We start from the raw sequence: 20,386 nt of genomic DNA, 5'->3' as shown, positions 1-20,386 counted from the left end.
CCACTCTATAGACATCCCTCACGCTTTCTCTTACGCTTCCTCCGCTCCCTTTTACAGCACTTTCCCACCACATGAGACTGAACGTTGCCTTTACCCCTGCCTTCACACACCGTCTCGGCTCCACCTCATATTCCCTCTGCTCCACCAGTGGAATGCACATCGTCTTGGCTGGTGAGCAGCATCACTGAGAGCGTACATTAATGGAAAAACGTATGGACCAACTGCTGTTCGACATCGCCAAGATTATCGGACCGTGGTCGAACGCTACCCACCAGGTACAAGGCCCTCATGTTCTAGCGGAGCTCTTGCGCTCCACTGGATTTGCGAAGGTTTTTTAAGAGTACCTATTCCATTCCTAATATCCCCTCATTCGTTCAAGATAAGCAATGGGGCAGAGATACCGCCACAACGGCGATTAATCGCCCATCGTCATCTAACGTATGTGTCGCGCAAATCCGTGTTTCAATAAGTGGGCTACAGGCCTTGCTGCGAATTCTTCTCAGATTTGAAAGAATCATACGAGAAATCTCCGAAGAAGTGTTCAAGGCAGTACAGCATTGTGATTTCCGGCGCACTCCAAAGTCGTCTAAATTATCTTTGCTCCAAATGATTAGCGCTTCACACAATGCGTTCTGTTCCTTTATATCGTAAGAGCAGACACGAAAGGTGTTGCGTCCTGTTTTTCTTCCTGCAGCCTTTCTTTGCGTGTCCTTTCCGATTCCGGGAAACAGCATTTCTGGCTTGCGTCTCATCCATGTACTTTGAAACAAACAAGTTTTTCCCACTTTTCCATCTGTTATTCCAAGTGCACGTCCAGGAGGTCGTGATACCGCTTAGAAGGTCTGCACGAAAATTCAAAGTTGCGGACGGTATTTCAGTGCATTTTGACCTTGAGAGCCACAAATGCTAAACTCTCCTTCTAGCAGTGTTAGTCTTTATGATGAAGACACAGTGACTTTGTACTGCGAAGAGGACGATACCCGAGACAAAACACACACACAAGAGAGAACTGGTAGATGTTCTGAGGCTGGAACAACACAGAAAGGACAAATATATACAAAGCCTCAATTTGCCTAAGAAATTGACGATGAAAGAGTCACTGAAAAGGTTAGCCAGCTGTAGGACTCGAACCCACATCTTCTGGATTACCGGTCCAGGGCTTGTTGAGGCTTTGTATGTATTTGTCCTTTCTATGTTGCTCCAGCCTCTGAACATCAGTTCCCTCATGTTCAACAGTTGCCGCTTGCGTCGATCCAGTCGTATGATTGTGTGTATGAGTGAGAAAAATGTAAGAGTGAAAGGGGGATGAGTGAGAGAGGGTGGTTGATGTGTCTCTTCGGATGACGCGCCCTTGGAAGTCGCTCGGGAGGTGTGTAAGCTTAGCTCAATTGGTAGAGCCCTGGATCGGTAATCCAGAAGATGTGGGTTCGAGTCCTACAGCCTGGCTAACCTTTTCAGTGACTTCCATCTTTCATCGTCACACACACAAGATTTTTGTATTTCTTCTCGGGTATCGTCCTCGTCGCAGTTATGCACCAGCACCCTTCTACTCCTGTCACTGACTTTGTACACAGGGTCGGCCTAAATGGGGGGGGCGTCAATCTTCTTGCCTCCTATAGTAAGATCCGAAGTGCCTATTTAGAATTCCACAAAGTGTGCGGCACTCGCTCTGCAACGCGCGGGACGCATTGTGACGTTAAGTCAACAAAGAGGCGCGACACTAGATCCTGCACATCGGGGCACCGGGGGTCTGTCAGGAGGGTGACGTCACAGTGAGGATCGAAGTCCTACGGTGTCCACAACTTTAGAAGTGCTTTTAGGGCAGAGCGTTGGTAACCATAGTGAGAGGGCGAGAGTTGAGCTAATTTAGAGAAAGTGTGAAAGGTGAGAAGGATGTGTCTTACCGATCACTGCAGTGACGGCATCTTGGAGAATCAAAGAATGTTCGAAGCTCGCGTTGGAAACAAATCTTTATGTACACTTAAATAATAAGAAGGCATCGCTGACGACGACCCAGTGCACAAATACCGCACTCATAAGGAAGCCTTTGCTACAATGTGATGGAAAGGAACATAAAAAGCGTGGTGATGACAAAGGTACTCCGAATTAATACTGTTGGATTTGTGTTAATACTAAACTTGTACGTAACCCCAGTAAGCTATGTGTCGTGCCCTATCCTGACAAGTGACGCTACTTAAATATCAATCGTGTATCATATCTTTCATGCAATACTTTCGTGAAGATTCAGAGATCGCGAATAAAACACAAGCAGTCAGTGGACGATAACTGTAGAACAGAATGCGCTCTCACGCGGCTAGACTGCGACTGAGCCAGTACAAAGCGATAGTATTTTCTTTTCACTCGCACCATAGCCACTGGACATGGCACAGAGCATGGCATAGCGTTGGCGAGGGCGGTACAAAAGTCGACTTGCGAAGCTAAGAAGTGGAGAGGGACGCGCCCGATGCAGGATGACGGGTGACCGCGCGGCGTTGCAGAAAGGGAACCTTCACTCGCGTCCCGGCTTACTTCAAAGGACGGTTGCCTGCTCGCTGAGAACGTCAGAGAAGCGTTCAAGTTTCTGCCTGAGGCCATTTTAGCCCACTGTCATCTCACGTGAGTTCCCTAAATATTGGCAAAATTCTGGGGTCTTAACTAGATTCACGCAGCTAATTAATGCGGAACATATTTGAAGCAAGTTTCGGTTGGCATTCCCTATTTGAGAGACTGTCAACGTGGTCTCTATGAAGATAACAAAAAAATATTTCTCTAACGTTAAAGAAGTCCAGATTGCAGTCGTTCTCTGGGTGGCGCGGCTTGTCGTTTTCTGCGTCTCGCTGAAACACGTTGATGAAATCGTGGAAATTCGGGGAGAATTTGCCACTGACGAACCATTCAAGCAGAACTGGAGAGCGGTAAAGTCAATCTTCGAAGCACCTGGAGCCGAACCGACGCAGTGGAAGTGTCGAATCGGTTTTCTATAATGCGCGTAGTATGGGCCGAGAATTCGGCGACATGAAAAAAAGAAAAGGAAACGTAAGGCCGGCACTGTTTGTACAGCCATGTTTTGATCAGCTTAGTTGGCCTCCTATTGTACGTTCTCCGTCAAGATAGTGGTCGTTGTGTTCATCTATTCCAGCACACTACTGAGCGCAAACAAATTTGTTGCGAGTATCTTTATCCGGAAATTGGGGACCGAATCGCTGGATTTTGAGAAAAGAAACGCTTTCTGCGAGGCGTACTGTCGAAAAAAAGCGGCTCAGCATTAACGTTGTAGTAGGGAAAGTCTCTACGAGCGAGCACGTATGTGAATAACTTTCTACGTAACGCTCATTTAGCGCGGAGTAAACAAAACGTCTTTCTCCAACGAACACCTGATTGCGTACCTTCCCTTCTGGGTATCGAGAGAGCTCTCTCTCTCTCTCTCTGAGTTCTCCCAAAATAGCATCGTGGAAGAGAGGGGTTCAAACCCTGGGCGCATCGACCGCCGACCATGGGGCGCCATACTCTTCCTCTCTGCTCAGATACTGCAGGCTTTGTGAGGTCCAACATTGACGTAAAATGTTAAGGTACGCAACGAGATAAGAGGGGAAACGAAAGGTGCGTCGTAGATCGGAATGAGTGTCGCCAAATGTTGATTGGCTCTCAAGGCGGAAACAACGAAGACACATTCGACTCCTTCCGTTCTTAGCCGTTCCTACGCTATGAAATCCGTAATACGTGTTTATGACCCTAAAAATAGAGAGTTTGGAAAGCGAGTCAGCTTTCCAGGCAAATCCACGCTCCCATATACACTTTATGAGAGTCATTATCTTGATAAGAACGGCTATCATTCGTCCAGCGTTGTTTCTCTTCAGCTGCTTCGTTACTAAGCTACAGATGTTATCTGTACAGTGGAGCTTTTTTCCCCTCTCTCTTTCTCTCTCACACTTTTTTTTTTTTTTTTTCAGTTGGGAGAGCAGCATTGATTTCATTTTTGTGGGTGGGTCACGCGGTCAGATGGGACATCCTGCTTGAAAGAGCATCTAACTATAGTGCGCATTAATCAATCTTATAATTAGCTGTTTTCGCGAAAACGCGAGACAGCAGAAGTGTGGGCAATCATTATTTGGATCCACCCTCTGTCTTAAACGTCCTGACACAACCACGCACTTGGAAATGTAAATCACCAAACTTGCCGCACGCAAATAAGGCGAATGCAGCACTTCTCGAGCGCAGACACGACATCGCTTCTGCTTTTGTGGGTCGGAAAGCGGTCTATCTGATCAACAGATAAGCGTTTATTCCAACATTTCTTGTTCTATATTTCCATCTTGGATTGTCAATAAAGAAAGACAGTTGGGTTACGTTTACTGAAATTCGTTTCGTGTCACATGCTGCATGCAAGCGGTGTTAACCGCCTCCGTCAACCTAATTCGCCAAACACAGGATTCTCCCGATATGTCACGACTCCCGGAAGGCCCGGTTGTCAGACAGATAGATTCCCGGAGGGAGGGGGTGGGGGGTGGGGGAGACTCGAGCTCGCAAGACACCCCCCGCAGTCGGCGCCTATGCATACAAGTATCGATTTAAATTACGTGTCCCTCCAAGTATAAGATATCTTGTTCTCCAGTCAACAGGTTACCCTCCAATGATGATGATGATGGAGGAAAAAGGAATCTTCAGAATAGAATCACCACGTTCAAGCTCGTATCCCGAGATGGACGGACGTCTAGCAACAACAGTTTGGAACTAATCATTCCCCGCGAGTCGACGGTGGCGTCATTAGGCGGCGTTATCGACCTTGAGATAAGAACATTTCTTTCCGCGACGTTTGACAGACAACACGCAGTCGTACGGAATCGCCTTCCAAGGATGGATACAATTACGTTGTGTTTCTTCTGCTTTGTTTGTCTCATAATCTGGAGGTAAGTCACATATTTCTCCACCAACTCGGGAGTTGAGCCTTTAGTGCAAAAATTACAATATTCGCACCACAATTTACAATTCAAATTACACGATAGACGCGGAAATGCCTCGAATTCGGTGTTCCATTCCCCTCTTTGTCTTTATAATAATAATTGGAAGTAGATGTGCAGGGCAGGACAGGGGATAATTCCGAGCACCTGGAGTCCTTTTGACGTGTGCCGGAAATCTCTGACACACGGTACTGGAAATTTACCTCCCCCACATTGTTACCGTCCTCGGTCGTGTGTGTGTGTGTACCATTGTGTACTCATCAGACCAGAAAACAAAAACGTCCGAGACCAGCCTTCTATGTCTTCTTTATGCTTTTGTAAGCTATATTGCGAGCGACTTGTTATCACCGTGAATATGCCAGGATTCAACCTTTGTTCACGTGCCGTCTGGTCTCTAGTGTAATATTGGAGCTCGGCCAATGCCTCTGGGCGGTCATCTTAATTACGCTTATTATTTGAGACGCAGAATTCGTCGGGCAGCGTTTGTTTTGTAGCAACTCGTATTACGACGGTGGTGATGTTGGAGGTGTCAACGGATCGGTTCTTCATGGGCAACGTAAATATAAACGTGGATTAAATCGGTACTTTTGCGTTGGGAAATACACATATAAAGAAACAAACTCAAACTCAATGCCAATGACACCTGTCTGTGTACCACCTAGCTTAGATAGAAGGCATAGTTGTTAGGATGATTGCTTTCCACACTGGGAGGTGACACGAGTTGGAATCCTGTCACCAGCTGTGCTGTCTCAGGTTTTCCCTGGGTTTTCCGAATACTTTCCAGACGGCACAGTTTCCCCTGCTGTCCTCTCTCCATCTGTCCACCTCTGTACGTCGCTCATAGCCACAGTTGCTACACGACGCTTGCACGGAACGCAGGGGATTCTTCGCTTTTTGGAGGGAATTGATTTTGTTCTTTGTCACAGATACTTCGTAAAGTGATGCAGTGAATGACATTCACAATAACCGCTTCATATCAAGTGCAAGAAGAGTGTTGGTTAGACTATTGAGGTTGCCTTTGTAGCAGGAGGTTAGTCGTTATCGGGTTCGTATTGCATAAACCAGTTGCTAGTGTTCCTCCTCGCGTTGCTCCGTCATGCTTCAAGTCGTGCTTCGTCATGCGTACAGGTTATTGCAATCGGCACCGGAGCGTCATACGTTAGTACTCATTTTCTAGATGGTCTAGTAAGGTCCACATCATACCTCAAGTCTTAGCTCTCGCAAAAGTAGTAGCTAGATTATCGAACAAAGGAAATGGATGAATGAAAGCGCTTTGTGGAACGAAGGAATGCGATTTGAATAAAAGAAATTATGCATCCAACCTTCCTTTACCTTATCGTCACTGAAGCATTCAGCTGGACGAGCTCGCCAAAGTGACAGTGGTTGTTTTCCTCCTATTCTATGCCTATATTCTGAAAATTACGTCCTGTTTCCTTCTAAGATGGCGAAAAGGAGTGTTCAGCGCATTCGTCGGCACAAACATCCCTGGACCGCCCCCTAGAAGTTGGCTTTGGGGGAGCCTGCAAGAATACTGGATTCCGGTACCATTTTTATTTCTAGATACGCGCCGACAACGAGTGACTGACGCAGCCGAAAAAATACTGTTTTTCTACAGTTATTAGATACAGTTACAGGATCACTACCTTTTGAAGTAATGCTCTTAGTAGGCGCTTCTTTCAGGCCTGCGGTCTGTTGAATGAAAGATATTTGGAACACGCTTCACTGCCTATAGTATGACCTATATCTTACAGAAACACATCTGTGGCCACTTGTACTTTGTACAACGTGGGGATGATAGTTCCCACGTGGTCAGGACTGATTCTGCGTAGTAGTCTCACGAACAGTGAAAAAAAGAAAAGGCTCAAGCAGAAGCCTCGAAATAACCCAGATAAATATGTATTGACATAAACTAAGAGCGGCGTCAATGTGTGTCGAGACGGGCTGCGCAGAATGGGAAACCTAGTTGTAAATTTGAGTGTCATTTACACGAGTGTCCTATTGCAGTAGAACTGTTGTAAGCTTTGTTGAGGTTCACCCGAAACTTCTCGATGGATTGTATACGTGCATGTTTTACACGAGATTTATTCTTGAAAGCATTTTGACGAAAGCTCATTCGTTCTGCCTCAACTATTACCGAATCTCGTTTCACTTTCTCTGACAATTTTAACCTGTCGTCTTTGGCGCATGCAAAACCATATTTCAAATAAAGGTGTTTTCTTTTTCTTTTTTATTCGACATTGATTTTCTTATAAGAAACTATTAGAGCTGCATGAAGTTCGTTTTTGCAGGTGTGCTATACGGCAGGGCGGACGTCTTATACGACAGCGTATGCAACTACGTCATGGACGAATAGTTGGCTAAAATTCATTAATTAACTTATTAATTAGATGTCTTCTCGGAAATGCGAGATGACTGGATTGGAACCATTGTTCTTACTAAGCACCCTGTGAAGCGAATGCTTTGCCTTGTGTCGGGATCCTCGTCCCGGAGGGAGCGGCTTGGTACGTTCAGAAACCCATGATGGAGAAGCGTGAACGTCAGCTACAAGTCTTATGTTCGTCCTTGTTCTTCTTCATCATGAATTTCGTTCATCGTCTTGCCTGCATTCATGCTTTACTATGAGTTTCGTTCGGAAAGCGGGCACTACATTGACGAGGAGTCGCGTACTTTTTTTTTTTTCGAATTTCTTAGTCTCTCTGGAAAAAAAAGGTGCCTAAGAGTTACATCCGGGCTTCTGAAGGTCATTATCGTCGTCCAAAATTGATATTTATAACAACAAAGGGATTTAAACGACGTTAACACAGTAGCTGCGGATCTGTAGATTCTTGCACAAACCTAAAGTAGATTTCTCTAGTTTTCCCATAACACCCTTGTACAAAAGTACTTATTGAAAGAAAAATGTAATGGTGGCGTATTTTATCTTCTACGCAGACGACTAGCGACTTCATTTGCAAGGCGGTTCAACAGTACGGCGATACGTTCGGGTGAGTGAGTGCTATGTCCTCGCTGTCAATGCCGCAAGCTTCCATTAGAATTTTATTTATTTATTTATATCTTTAGGAGGCCATAAAAAGCCGAAGCATTCCTTTACATTTAGGCCTTGGGCTTTAATTGTACTTTCGGCGTACCAGGATCGCGACAGAAGGTCACACGTGTCCTCACTCTTTATGGCACACCAACCACACCTGACGAGGCTCAGTCATGGTAAATCTGAGTCGAACAAACTTACATGGCTGACTCTTACGTCGATTGCTTGCGCATGTAACTTCCGCGTGCACAGAGGAGATGACATTCACATACGCAGGAATAACATCCTGGGCTTCCCTGAGAGCGTAGAACTCTCGTAATAACTAGAAACCGAGATGGCGAAGAGGGGCATCGCAGCAAGTGAGCCGACATACGGTAGGCCTAATATGTTACGAACGGTATACAAACGCCGTGTGCCGTTCCCGCATGTCGCACCCTAACGTTTAAACAGTTCCTGGCCGTACATGAGGTAATCCACGCTGATAGCATTTCGCACAGTACACGGAGTCCAGCGAAAAGAAGCACGACTTGGATTAGATTGGATACCAGGGTGCCGAAGCGGACTGGTGTTGACGCGCGTTGAAAGTGCGGCTCCCTTTGCTCTCCCCCCATTACTCATGATTTCTATGCTCGAGAGTGATTCACATGTACCTTACGTGCACAGATTCTACTTAGGCGATCATCCTATGGTATTTACGAAGGACCTGAACCTCATTCGAAATGTCCTCATCAAAGATTTCAACAATTTCGACGAAAAGGGAGTAAGTATATGTTTGGTTCTCCGTTCATCTCTCAGTTCGCTGTCTTTCCTACAAGCGTTTCAATTCGATATCCTTGCGCCAGAAAACTCCAAACAAACTCAAAACAAAAGTCTCAATGAAGCTTCACGAAAAAGTGTCCCGGAATTGGAACCTAGATGACCCTGATTTCAGCGTGGCTTTCTCCTCTGTCCCTAGAATTTAGGGACGAACAGTTAGCCTTTCTTTCGCTATTTTCCATTTAAAATCGCCTCCCTTCCCTTTAAGGGATATGTCAAGAAACAGCTCATTCACACTCTTCTTCTCCTACATGTGTCTCTCTCGGGTACTTAAAAATTGTTCAGTGTTTTTATAGCTTCTGTTTCGGACAGCTGAAAATGATTGAATAACATTTTATATTGACAGCTCCACCTCTTCATGCATGGAATTCATCCTCGACTTAATGGCTCTCTTATCTTCAGTGGAGGAGAGAGATGGAAGGCAACCAGAACGTGCATGTCACACGCCTTTTCCACCTCCAAGTTAAAAATGGTACGCGTCCTTGTTCAATGGGAATATCTGAGCCCGTGCACGGTCTTCTTTTAAGAACGTTGTGGAGCTCGCACTTAGCTTTACTATACATTTTGTCTGCCAGTTTGTCAGTGACGACGGTCGTATTTGTTTTAACGCAGATGATGCCAGCACTGTCCCACTCTACCGATCTATTCCTGGAAACTGTACGAGAATTAGCGGAAAAAGACCAACAAGTTGACATAAGTGAAACGTTTGCCGATCTCACTTTCGACGTTATCGGCAAAGGAGCCTTTGGAATCACAACGGATGCCCAGAGAAACAGAGGACATCCCATCTTCGCTCTTTCTCTACGGGCCCATCCGGCAATCATGAGCGGCTTTGCTTACAATCTTTTCCGTACGTATAGAATCTCCCTCCACGGGTAGAACACAATTGTATTCTGAAATGCGTCTCAAACGCGCAGAAAGCTTCTCAAGCTTGGGATCGCTTCTGATACCCCTGGTGATGCTGCATGATTGGATGTCTGGAAACCCATTTACGCTATTGGCGGACCAGATCAAGCCTGTTATCAAGAAACGCAAGGAAGACCCTTCGGTACGTACGTCCCAACAGTATCAGTTAGGAGGCAAGATAGACCGGGAGAAAGATGGAGACGGATGGCTGCCTAGAAAACTCAATAGATTCATCAATACAACATTTGGAAAACACGTAGACAGTTTACTCAACACTCTGTGGTAATGAATGAAATGTGGGTGGTGGTGCTGGTGAAAGGGGAAAACAACTATTTAGTTGTTTTCACGATTGTTGTTCCACGATTTCAACGATTGTTGATAGTCCAAGAACTACTTAGTTGTTTTCCCGTTTCACCCTTTCATAATTCGGCCCCTCAATATTGAGATCCTGGTTATGACCAGGACCTAACATATGCGATGACGTTGAAACAGATGAAGGACGTACATGAACGCGATAGCGGCGCGCTGTTTATGATGCTTGCTTATGACAATGGCGATGATGCTAGAGCACACAACTTGGCGCTCACACGCCCATCTCTAACAAAATTGAAATGTCCTCATTTCGTTAATACAATGACGAAGACATTGAAATATTACATGAACAGTATTTACCAATTTTAACTTTTCATCAATATCGAAGCTGTTCTGAAACAGGATATAAATAACAAAAGACAACAGGATTCATGCCAGGGCCCTTGGCAGAAAGGCGCAGTATCTTTTGTCCTGAAAAACAGAACGACCTAGATATAAGGACGTTACTAATCCACCTTCGAATCAGGTATAGAATCTCCTTATTCTGAACGCATTGTCGTCAGCCAGTGGATGGGAAAAGCGAAACGGCAACAATGTAAATGCGTGTAAGATTATGAAGTGAGTGACTAAAACCAAGGGACGAAGTTCTGCTGACGACAAGATTGTCTGAAATCGCCTGTCAGTAGTTCTCGCAGCCTATATTTTCTTGATTGCCTGAGAACATGATGTTCGGATATTGACATATGCTGCACGTGTTTCTTACTCGAAATAAACTGGAGATTTCGGATGGGACAAACCTCGTGGTGCTGATTTCAGACAACCCTGTCGCAAGCAATACGTGTGTAAAAATTTCATGTTGCAGACACTGCATACGTTGGAAGTACGAAGCACAACGTGACTTATCGATCAGAGCGTCCCCTGGCCATCAAATGAACCAATTTCACCAAGGCGTTCAAAGAAAATGTGTCTACTTTCAAGTTCCCAACACTTGTACGAAAATGGACGAACAGAATAATTAGACAGATTCAAACGAGGCCGTACGTACGTAATGGTAATGGAACCTCCCGCATCGAGGAAAGGAGAAATTGTGGAGTCTCATTCTATTCCGTATACGGCGAGACCGAAGTTAACCGTTAGGTTGCGGGACATCTCTCAAACAGCGTAACTGATTCCCGTGATTGGACGAATCTCTATCTTTGTAGTTACGAAGACCAGACATGCTCCAGCATCTGATAGAAGCAGAAACTTCGGAAGAAGCGCCCAAGAATGAAAGCACCGAGAACAGTGAAGAAGGTAAGCCTGCGAGCGAAGGATTCACAGATGTACCTCATCAGGTTTTCCCAAACGACTGTTCTTTGCAGAGTCCACGACTGGCAACATTCCGTCCTCGAAAGCAAAACATCTCTCGCCCAATGAAGTTGCAGTTAACAGCACATTCGTCTTCCTTGGAGGGTTCGTTATTATAGTACACACACATAAACCAATGTTATAAACAGCAACGCTACTTCGAGTTGAACGTCACCAAGCATACTGTCACAGTCGTGGTGCAGAACTGTGAAGGCTCAATCTCGTACTACACCTTAACCCCTTTAGTGCCCGCCCTGCTTTCCGATAAGTCTACAACAACGGACCTTTGTAGAAACGTTTATTATGTGGAGATATACGCAAATATAAATTTACGAGGCAAAATATGCAGCCGTTGCCAAGATATGGAATGATCCCAAATGGGAACAATGGGCTCTCGCAACATCAAAGCATTCTAACAGCAAGTCTCACTCCTGGAAAAGCTTTGCGCTCTGACTGTACAGATGCATTTGACAGACTTTGTATAACGGTCCTCCATTCTTCTAGCAATGTCTGCAGCAGTGATATGTTCCTTCGGAGGCTAACAATGCCCTTGTCCTGCTCTTGGCGTAGAACAGAGTTCGCCAAGCGGACCTCTTTTTCTGAACGGGTCATCACAAGCTGCGAATAGTCCATCCACAACAAGTCTCATGCAGCTTAGCTGGTCGTACTTAGGTCGACACCGTAGATCTAGGTGAAGTATCCAGGCTGCGCTGAGCAGTTGCCTTTCCATTTCTTGCTAGTAACGACAGGACTGTAGTTATTGACAAACCTACCGAAAACTCCAATACAGTCATGAAGCTGAGCTCTCAATTTGCAGAAGAGATAGTGTTACCTCATATAAGCCCTGACAAACTATAATGGAATATCCCAGCGGGCAGATGTGCGTAGTCTCACGCTAGGACGAGTATGGTACTGGTTGAACTGATTGACGTGAGCAATGACGTGTGGCACTGCCGCCGTCCACGGGCAACCAAGTACACCACATGGAAGCCCGAAGCTCATTTTTGACGAGCCCATTTCTCAGACTCTGCCACTAGAAGGCAGCGATTCAAAAAATGTTTTGAACAGTGGAAAGGGCGACAAACCACCTAGTGGCTGCCGGGATAGTGTAACCTTCCCGTTTTTCACCGGCCGTGCCCCTGTTCCCCTTTCTGAGTGGTTCATGACTTGTTCCTTCCGCTTGTCCGCTACATCACCTGGCAGAGTGTCTGTGGTCTGGCTTCTTCGTCGTCATGGTCTTCATAGGTCACGTTCCTTACATATTTGGTTGCGAAAAGGCCAACACGATTATTCTCGTGTCCACCGCTGATTTTTAGAACCATTTCCGAGGCTCCTACTAATGTCCGACAACTTTTTCAAGATATCTGCAGAGATTCAGAAGCGTTGCCCGTCGAGCCGTTCAGTACGGAAAAGTATGTACCTGAACCCATTGTTCCCAAATGGGAACAACTGAGCAAATTTTTGCCTCACATTGGAATATTTGGCTAGTGAACTTTTATAAGCACACATATATGTTTATTTGTCTCCCTGCAATCGCCACTGGCAGTTACATAAACAACGGGAAGGTGACGCACCTGCAGCACGTGATAGAAATTGCCAGCAAAAATTGGAATTTTGGTAAATGCGGCAGACGAATCCCCCTGTTAGCTGAAAACAAACACCTAAGCGCGATTTCGGGTCATACTTTTGAGAATGGGTATCTTGGCATACAATGCAAGCTAAGTTGGGCATCATATCGACATTAATAAAGTTACGCGAAGGTAATGTTTTTGTTCCCAAACGGGAACAATGGTACCAAATGGGTTAAAGGCATTAGCGCTCAAAATTTATCAAGTCACGGACATGTAAACATGCATCAGCCCCTAAGGATATGTGTCGTCGAAGCTGCGTTTGTATCTTACTGCTTTTCTTTGACGTCTCCGCATTTATTCGTTGTCTATTCTAATTTTTGACACATCCCGTAATAGAGTGCATTTTAAGGTATACTCAAAAGCGTTGCGAGTTCAACAATAGGAGGAACACCAGTACACTCAAAAATGCCTCGGTGACCAAAGCATTTGGATCGTTTGTATGAACACCAATCATTTGCTGCGCTGGATGCTACCTGTAACCGAGGGCAATCTATGGCGCAGGTATGAAACGACCAGACTGACCTTGTCGTACTGGTCGTTTTACATGGCAAAATATCCTGACATACAAGAGAAAATGAGGAAAGAAGTTATGGATGCAGTCGGGCCACGGGTAAGATAACCTTCATCTCCCTCGGTACTCCCACGAATACGATAGGAATCCGCTTCCCCGTGTAAAGTTTCCGTAGAACACCTCAAAGGATACTTTTCTGGCTGAATCACGGGGTTTATGCAAGTAGTCTACCGCGCGGAAGAAATATTGGAGGCTTGTGAGTCGCTGTGAGTGAGGGTGTCGATCGCTTTTAGTGTAATGTCATTAGAAACTGTCTCAATGTCGAAACAAAAAATACGCTGGTTATGAACAATGAGGTGTAGGACACTGTCATCCTCCTCAAGCTCATTACGAAAAATAGCGCTTCTGCTGTGGTCTCTTGAAGTGCACGGACAGCGGCGGAAGGATCCACGTTTCCAACAACAACTTTATTTTAAAATGATGAATGGGGAGTTTCTACCCCAAATGCTGGTGGTGATGTGGGGAATGAAATCCCTTCACAATAAGGATCGAAGACCTATGGTGTCCAAAAATGTCGAAAGAACTTTGACGGCCGAGCGATGGTGGGCTGGCAAGGGACAGAGCAATTTTGAGCTAAATTACAGTTATTTTCGCCTTTCTTCTTCGTTTTGTAAAACGAGGCAGGTGACAGGCACGAGGCTTGTCACGGAACTTACAAGCTCGAGGCCAGCTGGCAGAGGAAGCTGGGGACTCGACCCCCAGAAACACATTACACAATAGTTTTCCACCCCCAGTTACGCGCTTCCACAAAGAAACAGCCCCTTGAACCCAGGTTCTGGATCCGCCGATGACGCCTACTCGGAAAAGACTAGCAGTGAACTTGAGTCGACCGCTCATATACGCAATGGGGAAAGTGCAAATAGATTGCATCGCTATCGTGACCAAGTTGTCGTCCCTGTAGTTCTCGCTCGCTTGTGCAACGTTTGCTTACGTTTCTCCTTTCTTTCTTTCTTTTTTCTTTGGTTGTGCGCCGTGTGGGCGCGTAATGAAATCCATATAATTTTTTTTTTTTTTTGCGTAGTCTGACGATTTTAATTTGCTCATCTTCCGTTACGTATTTGCAGCATCCTTGGGGCTCCATCGAAACAAGTAAAAAGCCTTGTATGTTGTAAATCATGCTCGTATATAGCGCACGCGCTCCGAATTCAGTTAATAAAAATACCACCGGTAAGTACGTATCCCGAAAATAACGAGTACACGCAAATAACGCGAGCCATATACGTACCAATAACGCGCACGATGTAATGCGCGAAGGAAAAAATCTATCTGCGTCTTAACTCGTTCACGCACTTTACGCGCATATATAGTGCATTATAAATATTTCGATGAGTCGCGTAACAAGGTTGATTTTCGTCTTAGGGAGAGATCACCTACCAAGTGGTTTGTGGACTCCAATATTCGGAGCAAGTCATCAAAGAAGTGCTACGAATGTCTCCCCCCGTTTCAACGTGAGTTCATATAAGGCAGTCGTAAAAATATATATATAATAAAAAACACACATTATTACCGGTCAAGTGCGCTGACGACGACGACGACTTGCCTCCCTTTCAGACGGACGCTTCTATATGTTTTTCTCGGATACATATCGTTCAAGGTTGAACGAGACTTTTGCTCGAGAAAAATCGCTAAGTAAATGTAACTGAATAAAATATTCCAAGGTCTAAATGCAATCCTTCTCGGGTCCAATGGCACGTGCAGCAGTTGCAGCTATCATGGCGGCGAGCAGTGTGTCTGTAGCTGTGGAACAGCAATGCATAATCAAGTGAGGGAGAACGTCAAACCAGCTGAGATTTTACAAGTGGGGTGGGGGGAGCCTGCTCTGTGGTATTTTACAAAGATTACGGTTATGGGGAACAAACGATGTCAAGTGGAAGAGTGTACGAATGGTGGATGCAGCGCACAATCTAGGACGAAAAATACGGAGAAGAAAGACGCGCAACTGAGTTCCGTAAAATTTTGTCCAGCACTGTACAGCTTGGGACAAAAGTTTACGGAACACCGCGGGGTGTCTCCATTGGAGCGACACCCTAGCAGCAAACTGAAGTGGACACGATATTGATCGTATACAGCCGGTCACCCGTTTCTTCCTCCTATCTAGCAGAGGACCGCTCCGATGAAAAAATACCAGTGCCGTATTCAGTAAGCTTTTGTCCCAAACTGTTCATGCAGAGAACGTGGTAGACGACATACATGATAGTCTTTCGTTGTTCTTAGGCTGTGTGCGGTTAACTTCCGTCATGCTCGTCGGTCGGCCATAAAAATCTGCATTTCCATCCGTTTAGGTTTTCTACGAGACTCGCTAAGCGGGACTACCACTACAAAAATATGATCATCAAGAAGGGCATGAGCATCACAACTGCAACGCACTTGATCCAATCTGATCCTCATATTTGGCACGATCCAGATGTCTTTGACCCGGAAAGGTTAGTAAAAACCTACCATTACGTGCTGATCAGATCACGTTCCGTGATCAGATTATATAATGACGCCGGGAAAATCCACGTTGATTGAGCATCAATGTTTTTCTTTTCTCCGATACAACACTATAAAATGCGAAAATTGTGAAAGACTGAAGAGAAATAGCCACACACGTGCACGAACTGAACTTTAACAAAAGTGCCTTAAAGGAAAGAGGCAAATCCTGGCTCCTAATAAGGGGAAACCAACGGAGGAAGTCACCGTGAATAGCGTCGATGGTGATGCACAATGAAAGTGACAAGAAATAAGGGAGACCTTCTTCGAGCAGCAGGTGTGTAGTGGCAACAACTAACAAAGAAATATATCTTTCAAAAGTCTCATCTCATCTCATAGAGTCAACAATACATTTAAGAAATATATCTTTCAAAAGTTGTTTCATAATCCGAAGTTTTATAGAAAAAGATAACACGATTTTACTACAGTACATCACCCAAGTACATGAAGAACAGTTTTGAGAAGGAAACCAACGGAGGAACCCACCCTGGATCGCCTCCATGGTAACGCACACTGAAAGGACAGGAATAAGAGTGACCGTCTTGGAGCGATAGACGTGTAGTGACAGTGACTAAAAAAATCACTCTCTAAAGTCTCACGTAAAAAGGAAGACACGCCTTTACTACAGCACATCTACCAAGGACATGAACAGTTTCGACTTAAGAGAACCAACGGCAGGAATTCACCCTGGATCGTGCCCATGGTGAAGGTGAAGGTGACAGGACTAGAGATACCTTGGAGCGACAGATACGTAGTGGCTACACATCTGTCAACAGAAGGGAACCGCGACCCAGGGGCGTATCTAGGGTTTGGCAGGTGTGGGCAGGGGCGCCATTATGTGGTCTTCTTCTGCCCTCGTCGTTCCACCGTTGAAGATCCAAGTCCGAAGGGAAGAAAGAATGGTGGTGGGATGACGCGAGTCCGTACTCGGAAGGAGCGAAGGATAGCTCAGGAAAAACAACAACTACAGATCTATGTACATGATAGTAAGTACATTACCAAAGGTCGAGAAAACCCAAAACGAAGACCCCTTTTCCAGGCCGTCACGACCTTTTTGTTCACTCACATCAGGGTACCGCCTTAAAATTATACAACAAATCACAACGATTTCACACTTTCCCCAAACCCTGATTTGATCCTTCTAACATTAGTACAGCCCACAAAATTCCATCCATAATATTTCACCTTCCCTCATTAACATCACTAAAACTCTTAGCAATTAAACAATGTTCACAAAACGATAATACAACTCCATTAGTGGTCGCTTCACAAAGTACAAAGAAGCAATAGCTTAGCAAAATAGGGGAGCTCAGGGAAACTCCGACGGTGCGGAGGTCATCTTCCCCAGAGCGATCGTTTACAACCTCCCAGACTAAAAATGACCCAATTATACGTGTAGCTCAAACAAAAGGGTATAGCTACAGACACCTCTGGTCCTTTCTCCAAGGACTTCCTTACAAAGGAGGCGACGGAATGACCTCCGTCAGTGTATTTCCAAAACGCGGGTCTTATCCGACTACGGATGCCCGAGGACATATTGGAAAGGGGAAAAACTATGAACCATGTACAGCATAGCACAGCGCAGTGAAATTAAAGCATGAAATTAACGTGTGAATGTGCCAGGTCGGGCACTCAACCTGGCACATTCATAAATGATCTAAAGCACCCGCCATTAGAGAGGTTGTAGTGTGAAACCTCACGCAGATATACATAAGAAGCTCAGAGGAACGTGCACGTATGGATCACCTAAATAGACATCTTACCGGAATACAGTGTTTAGTTGATCTTGAGTGTCATTTCGAGCGTGTTGACACCACATACGTACAGTCACCGTAAGACCTGACTGGAGAGCATGACCAGCGCGCAGACGTTGATCACTGGGGGTGCGTGCCGAGAATGACTGCAGGGGAAATACGGGCATGACCAACTGATTTACTCAGGAGAAGGGATTCCTAGGCAGGCCACGCGTTTCGATAGAATCGGCTGTACTTGGCACAGCCGCCTTGACAAATCGCGATTTATCCCTCAGTTGGTTTTCTCATGACTGACGAGTGCTTTGCCCCGATGTTATGTCACACGTCTTCTGATTGATCCGTTTCAGGTTTAGTCCGGAAAGCAAGAAACGGCTAGCCTTTCTGGCGTTCGGCGCGGGACCTCGTCAATGTGTGGGCATGCGCTTGGCCATGCTGGAAACAGTCTACATCGCAGCACGGATTCTGCAGCGCTTTCAACTAGAACTCGGCCAATTACAAAAGGTAGAGACTTATTTTTCATCCCTATATGAGCCATGGCATTCCGTTCTGGTGCAGTCAGGTAGCTGAACACAGCATAGTAGACGCCATGCAAAATGAAAGCGTCCGTCTCGTTCAATTTGCGAAGCTTCTCTAACACCTCAACGCACGCTTTCACTTTTACAATATCTGATGTGTCAATGCCACTTTGTTGCTGCCAGATATCATTTGAGAATGCATAATGAGTCCAAGATGAAGGCTCAGACCATAGCCAAGGAACGTCAGTCGTCCGTGTAGTAGCGTAAGTTTTCATTGGCGACATATTGCGTTGCCTCTATTGCTGTTCCCTTCTGAGCTCGTGTTAAGTTGGCGGAGAGATCACTTCCCCTTATTTTGTCCGACCTCAAAGGAGCGGTCAATTTGCTATTAGGTCTATGGAAAGTGGTTAATGCCTACTTTCCGCGATGCCCTGGATTTCGACTACTGGTACTTTACGGCTTGAACGCAACCAGCTTCTTAGACAATGCAGTCTGAATCACCCACTCCCTGCTTCATGCCGTAGATCCCGCTTTGTCATCTACCCTTCGCGCTCTGTTCCGCCGGAGCATTTACACCGGACTTTCAAACAACGCCATCCGGTCTCTGTTCCACTTGTGGAGTGATATGCATCCTTCAGGGGCGCGTTCATGGAAGCGCGTGGGCACCGTATCGTACAGCGCTGGACAAAAGTTTACGGAACACGCTCCGGCGCATTTCTTCGTCAGAGTGACACACTAACAGTGAATAGTACCGTACAGACTTGCAAACAGGTGACTGGGTTATCTAGGCACACGTCTGTAACTCCGCACGGTCCCATTCGCTGCTAGCGTGTCACTTTGAGGAAGGAACTTTTGTCCAGCACTGTACGTAGCGCTGATCATTGCAAAAGCACGGGAGGCGCTATGATACTGCGATGTTCACGCGTTGCGAGGTACGCCCCCCTGGGTCTGTCGTCAGTACGAACGAGAGAGCGCCTATTGTGAAAATGATCTGCGACGAGCCGAACGTCAACTGAACAATTCTCGGGTCAAAACCCGCACAACAGATCCCCGCATTGTTGCGGAGTTCCTGTCCCGCACATGTTTAATGGATCAGCTCCTGCACTCTGAAAACAGACTTCACCGCAAAGCGCGCCAACCATTGCCACGGATGATAGGGTTATCGCTTCTGATTTGTAGAGAGATAGGGGCCTCTTTCCGTCAATTTGGATATAAGATAATCGACATAAAGAGGCGTACGCACAGCGTCTATGCGGTCAAGTTCTGTTTTTAGGGTGTATATAACCGGACACCTTTTCGCACTTTCCACAAGAGCAATGGAACGCCTCCACCACATCACCGTAGATAATAGTGCGCAATACTTACTATACGATGTCATTTCAGTTACGCAGTTATGTACTGTCATATCCATCCATCATAGTCATCCCCATATCATCGTCATCATGTATTTTTTTTCTCTCTCTCTCTCCACAGCTGTAACTGTTTCTGGGAGTATACATATCTGTTTTTCTCTCTTTCTAGCCTACCCTGGAATACGTGACATATGCCATGATGATGGGGCCTAAAGATGGTATTTGGATAAAATTTCATCAACTAGCGAACGACCAAAGTCTAATATAGCATCCAGTCGTAACGTCATCCATTCTACGTTCGAGTGAACGGTTAATGATTTCTCTTGTCCTGGTATTACAACGTCTTCCACCAACCAAACAATGGCTCTGGACAGCTCGATAACATCGCTCCATCGATGCCCGTCAACATGTCTCGCCAATTATCGAGTGGTACAAAGTAATCGAGTCTGGAACGCAGTGGTGTACAGTTCTCTCTCTCCTTATCATACGACAATCCTACTGAACCCGCAATACAATGTGGGGAGCCCAAATAAAGATATTACTCAATTTCCTGACGTGTGCATCAAAAGGTTTGTGTGATGAGACCGATTTAAGGTGGACACTGTATTTGTGGCTCCTTATAATGTCCAATGTACTGTCGTGACGTTTCCGTGACCTCGCTTCGATAAGCGCTCGACTATCGGGGAACACCGGTGGTTTGTTATTTTGGGGATGGGAGGGTGCT

General features: G+C 45.6%; 1 protein-coding gene across 2 annotated transcripts; it reads left to right on the top strand.

Annotated features, from left to right (window-relative positions):
- The first annotated feature begins 4,792 nt into the window (after positions 1-4,792).
- Positions 4,793-20,213, top strand: LOC135392183 (cytochrome P450 3A43-like). Of its 2 annotated transcripts, XM_064622884.1 has the most exons (15): positions 4,793-4,907; positions 6,400-6,499; positions 7,890-7,942; positions 8,650-8,746; positions 9,149-9,274; positions 9,415-9,652; positions 9,720-9,850; positions 11,223-11,313; positions 11,382-11,472; positions 13,500-13,608; positions 14,929-15,017; positions 15,852-15,992; positions 18,143-18,296; positions 19,832-19,959; positions 19,994-20,213. In XM_064622884.1, the coding sequence occupies exons 1-14, from the start codon at positions 4,855-4,857 to the stop codon at positions 19,928-19,930; spliced, it is 1,572 nt and encodes a 523-aa protein (XP_064478954.1). In that variant the 5' UTR covers positions 4,793-4,854; the 3' UTR covers positions 19,931-19,959; positions 19,994-20,213. The 2 variants fall into 2 exon arrangements, with proteins under 2 accessions (XP_064478954.1, XP_064478953.1); XM_064622883.1 differs by having other exon boundaries at positions 19,832-20,213.
- Positions 20,214-20,386: the final 173 nt, after the last annotated feature.

This window comes from Ornithodoros turicata, chromosome 4, assembly GCF_037126465.1.
Source record: "Ornithodoros turicata isolate Travis chromosome 4, ASM3712646v1, whole genome shotgun sequence".
NCBI lineage: Eukaryota > Metazoa > Arthropoda > Arachnida > Ixodida > Argasidae > Ornithodoros > Ornithodoros turicata.
This window is presented reverse-complemented; position numbering and strand designations above follow the sequence as displayed.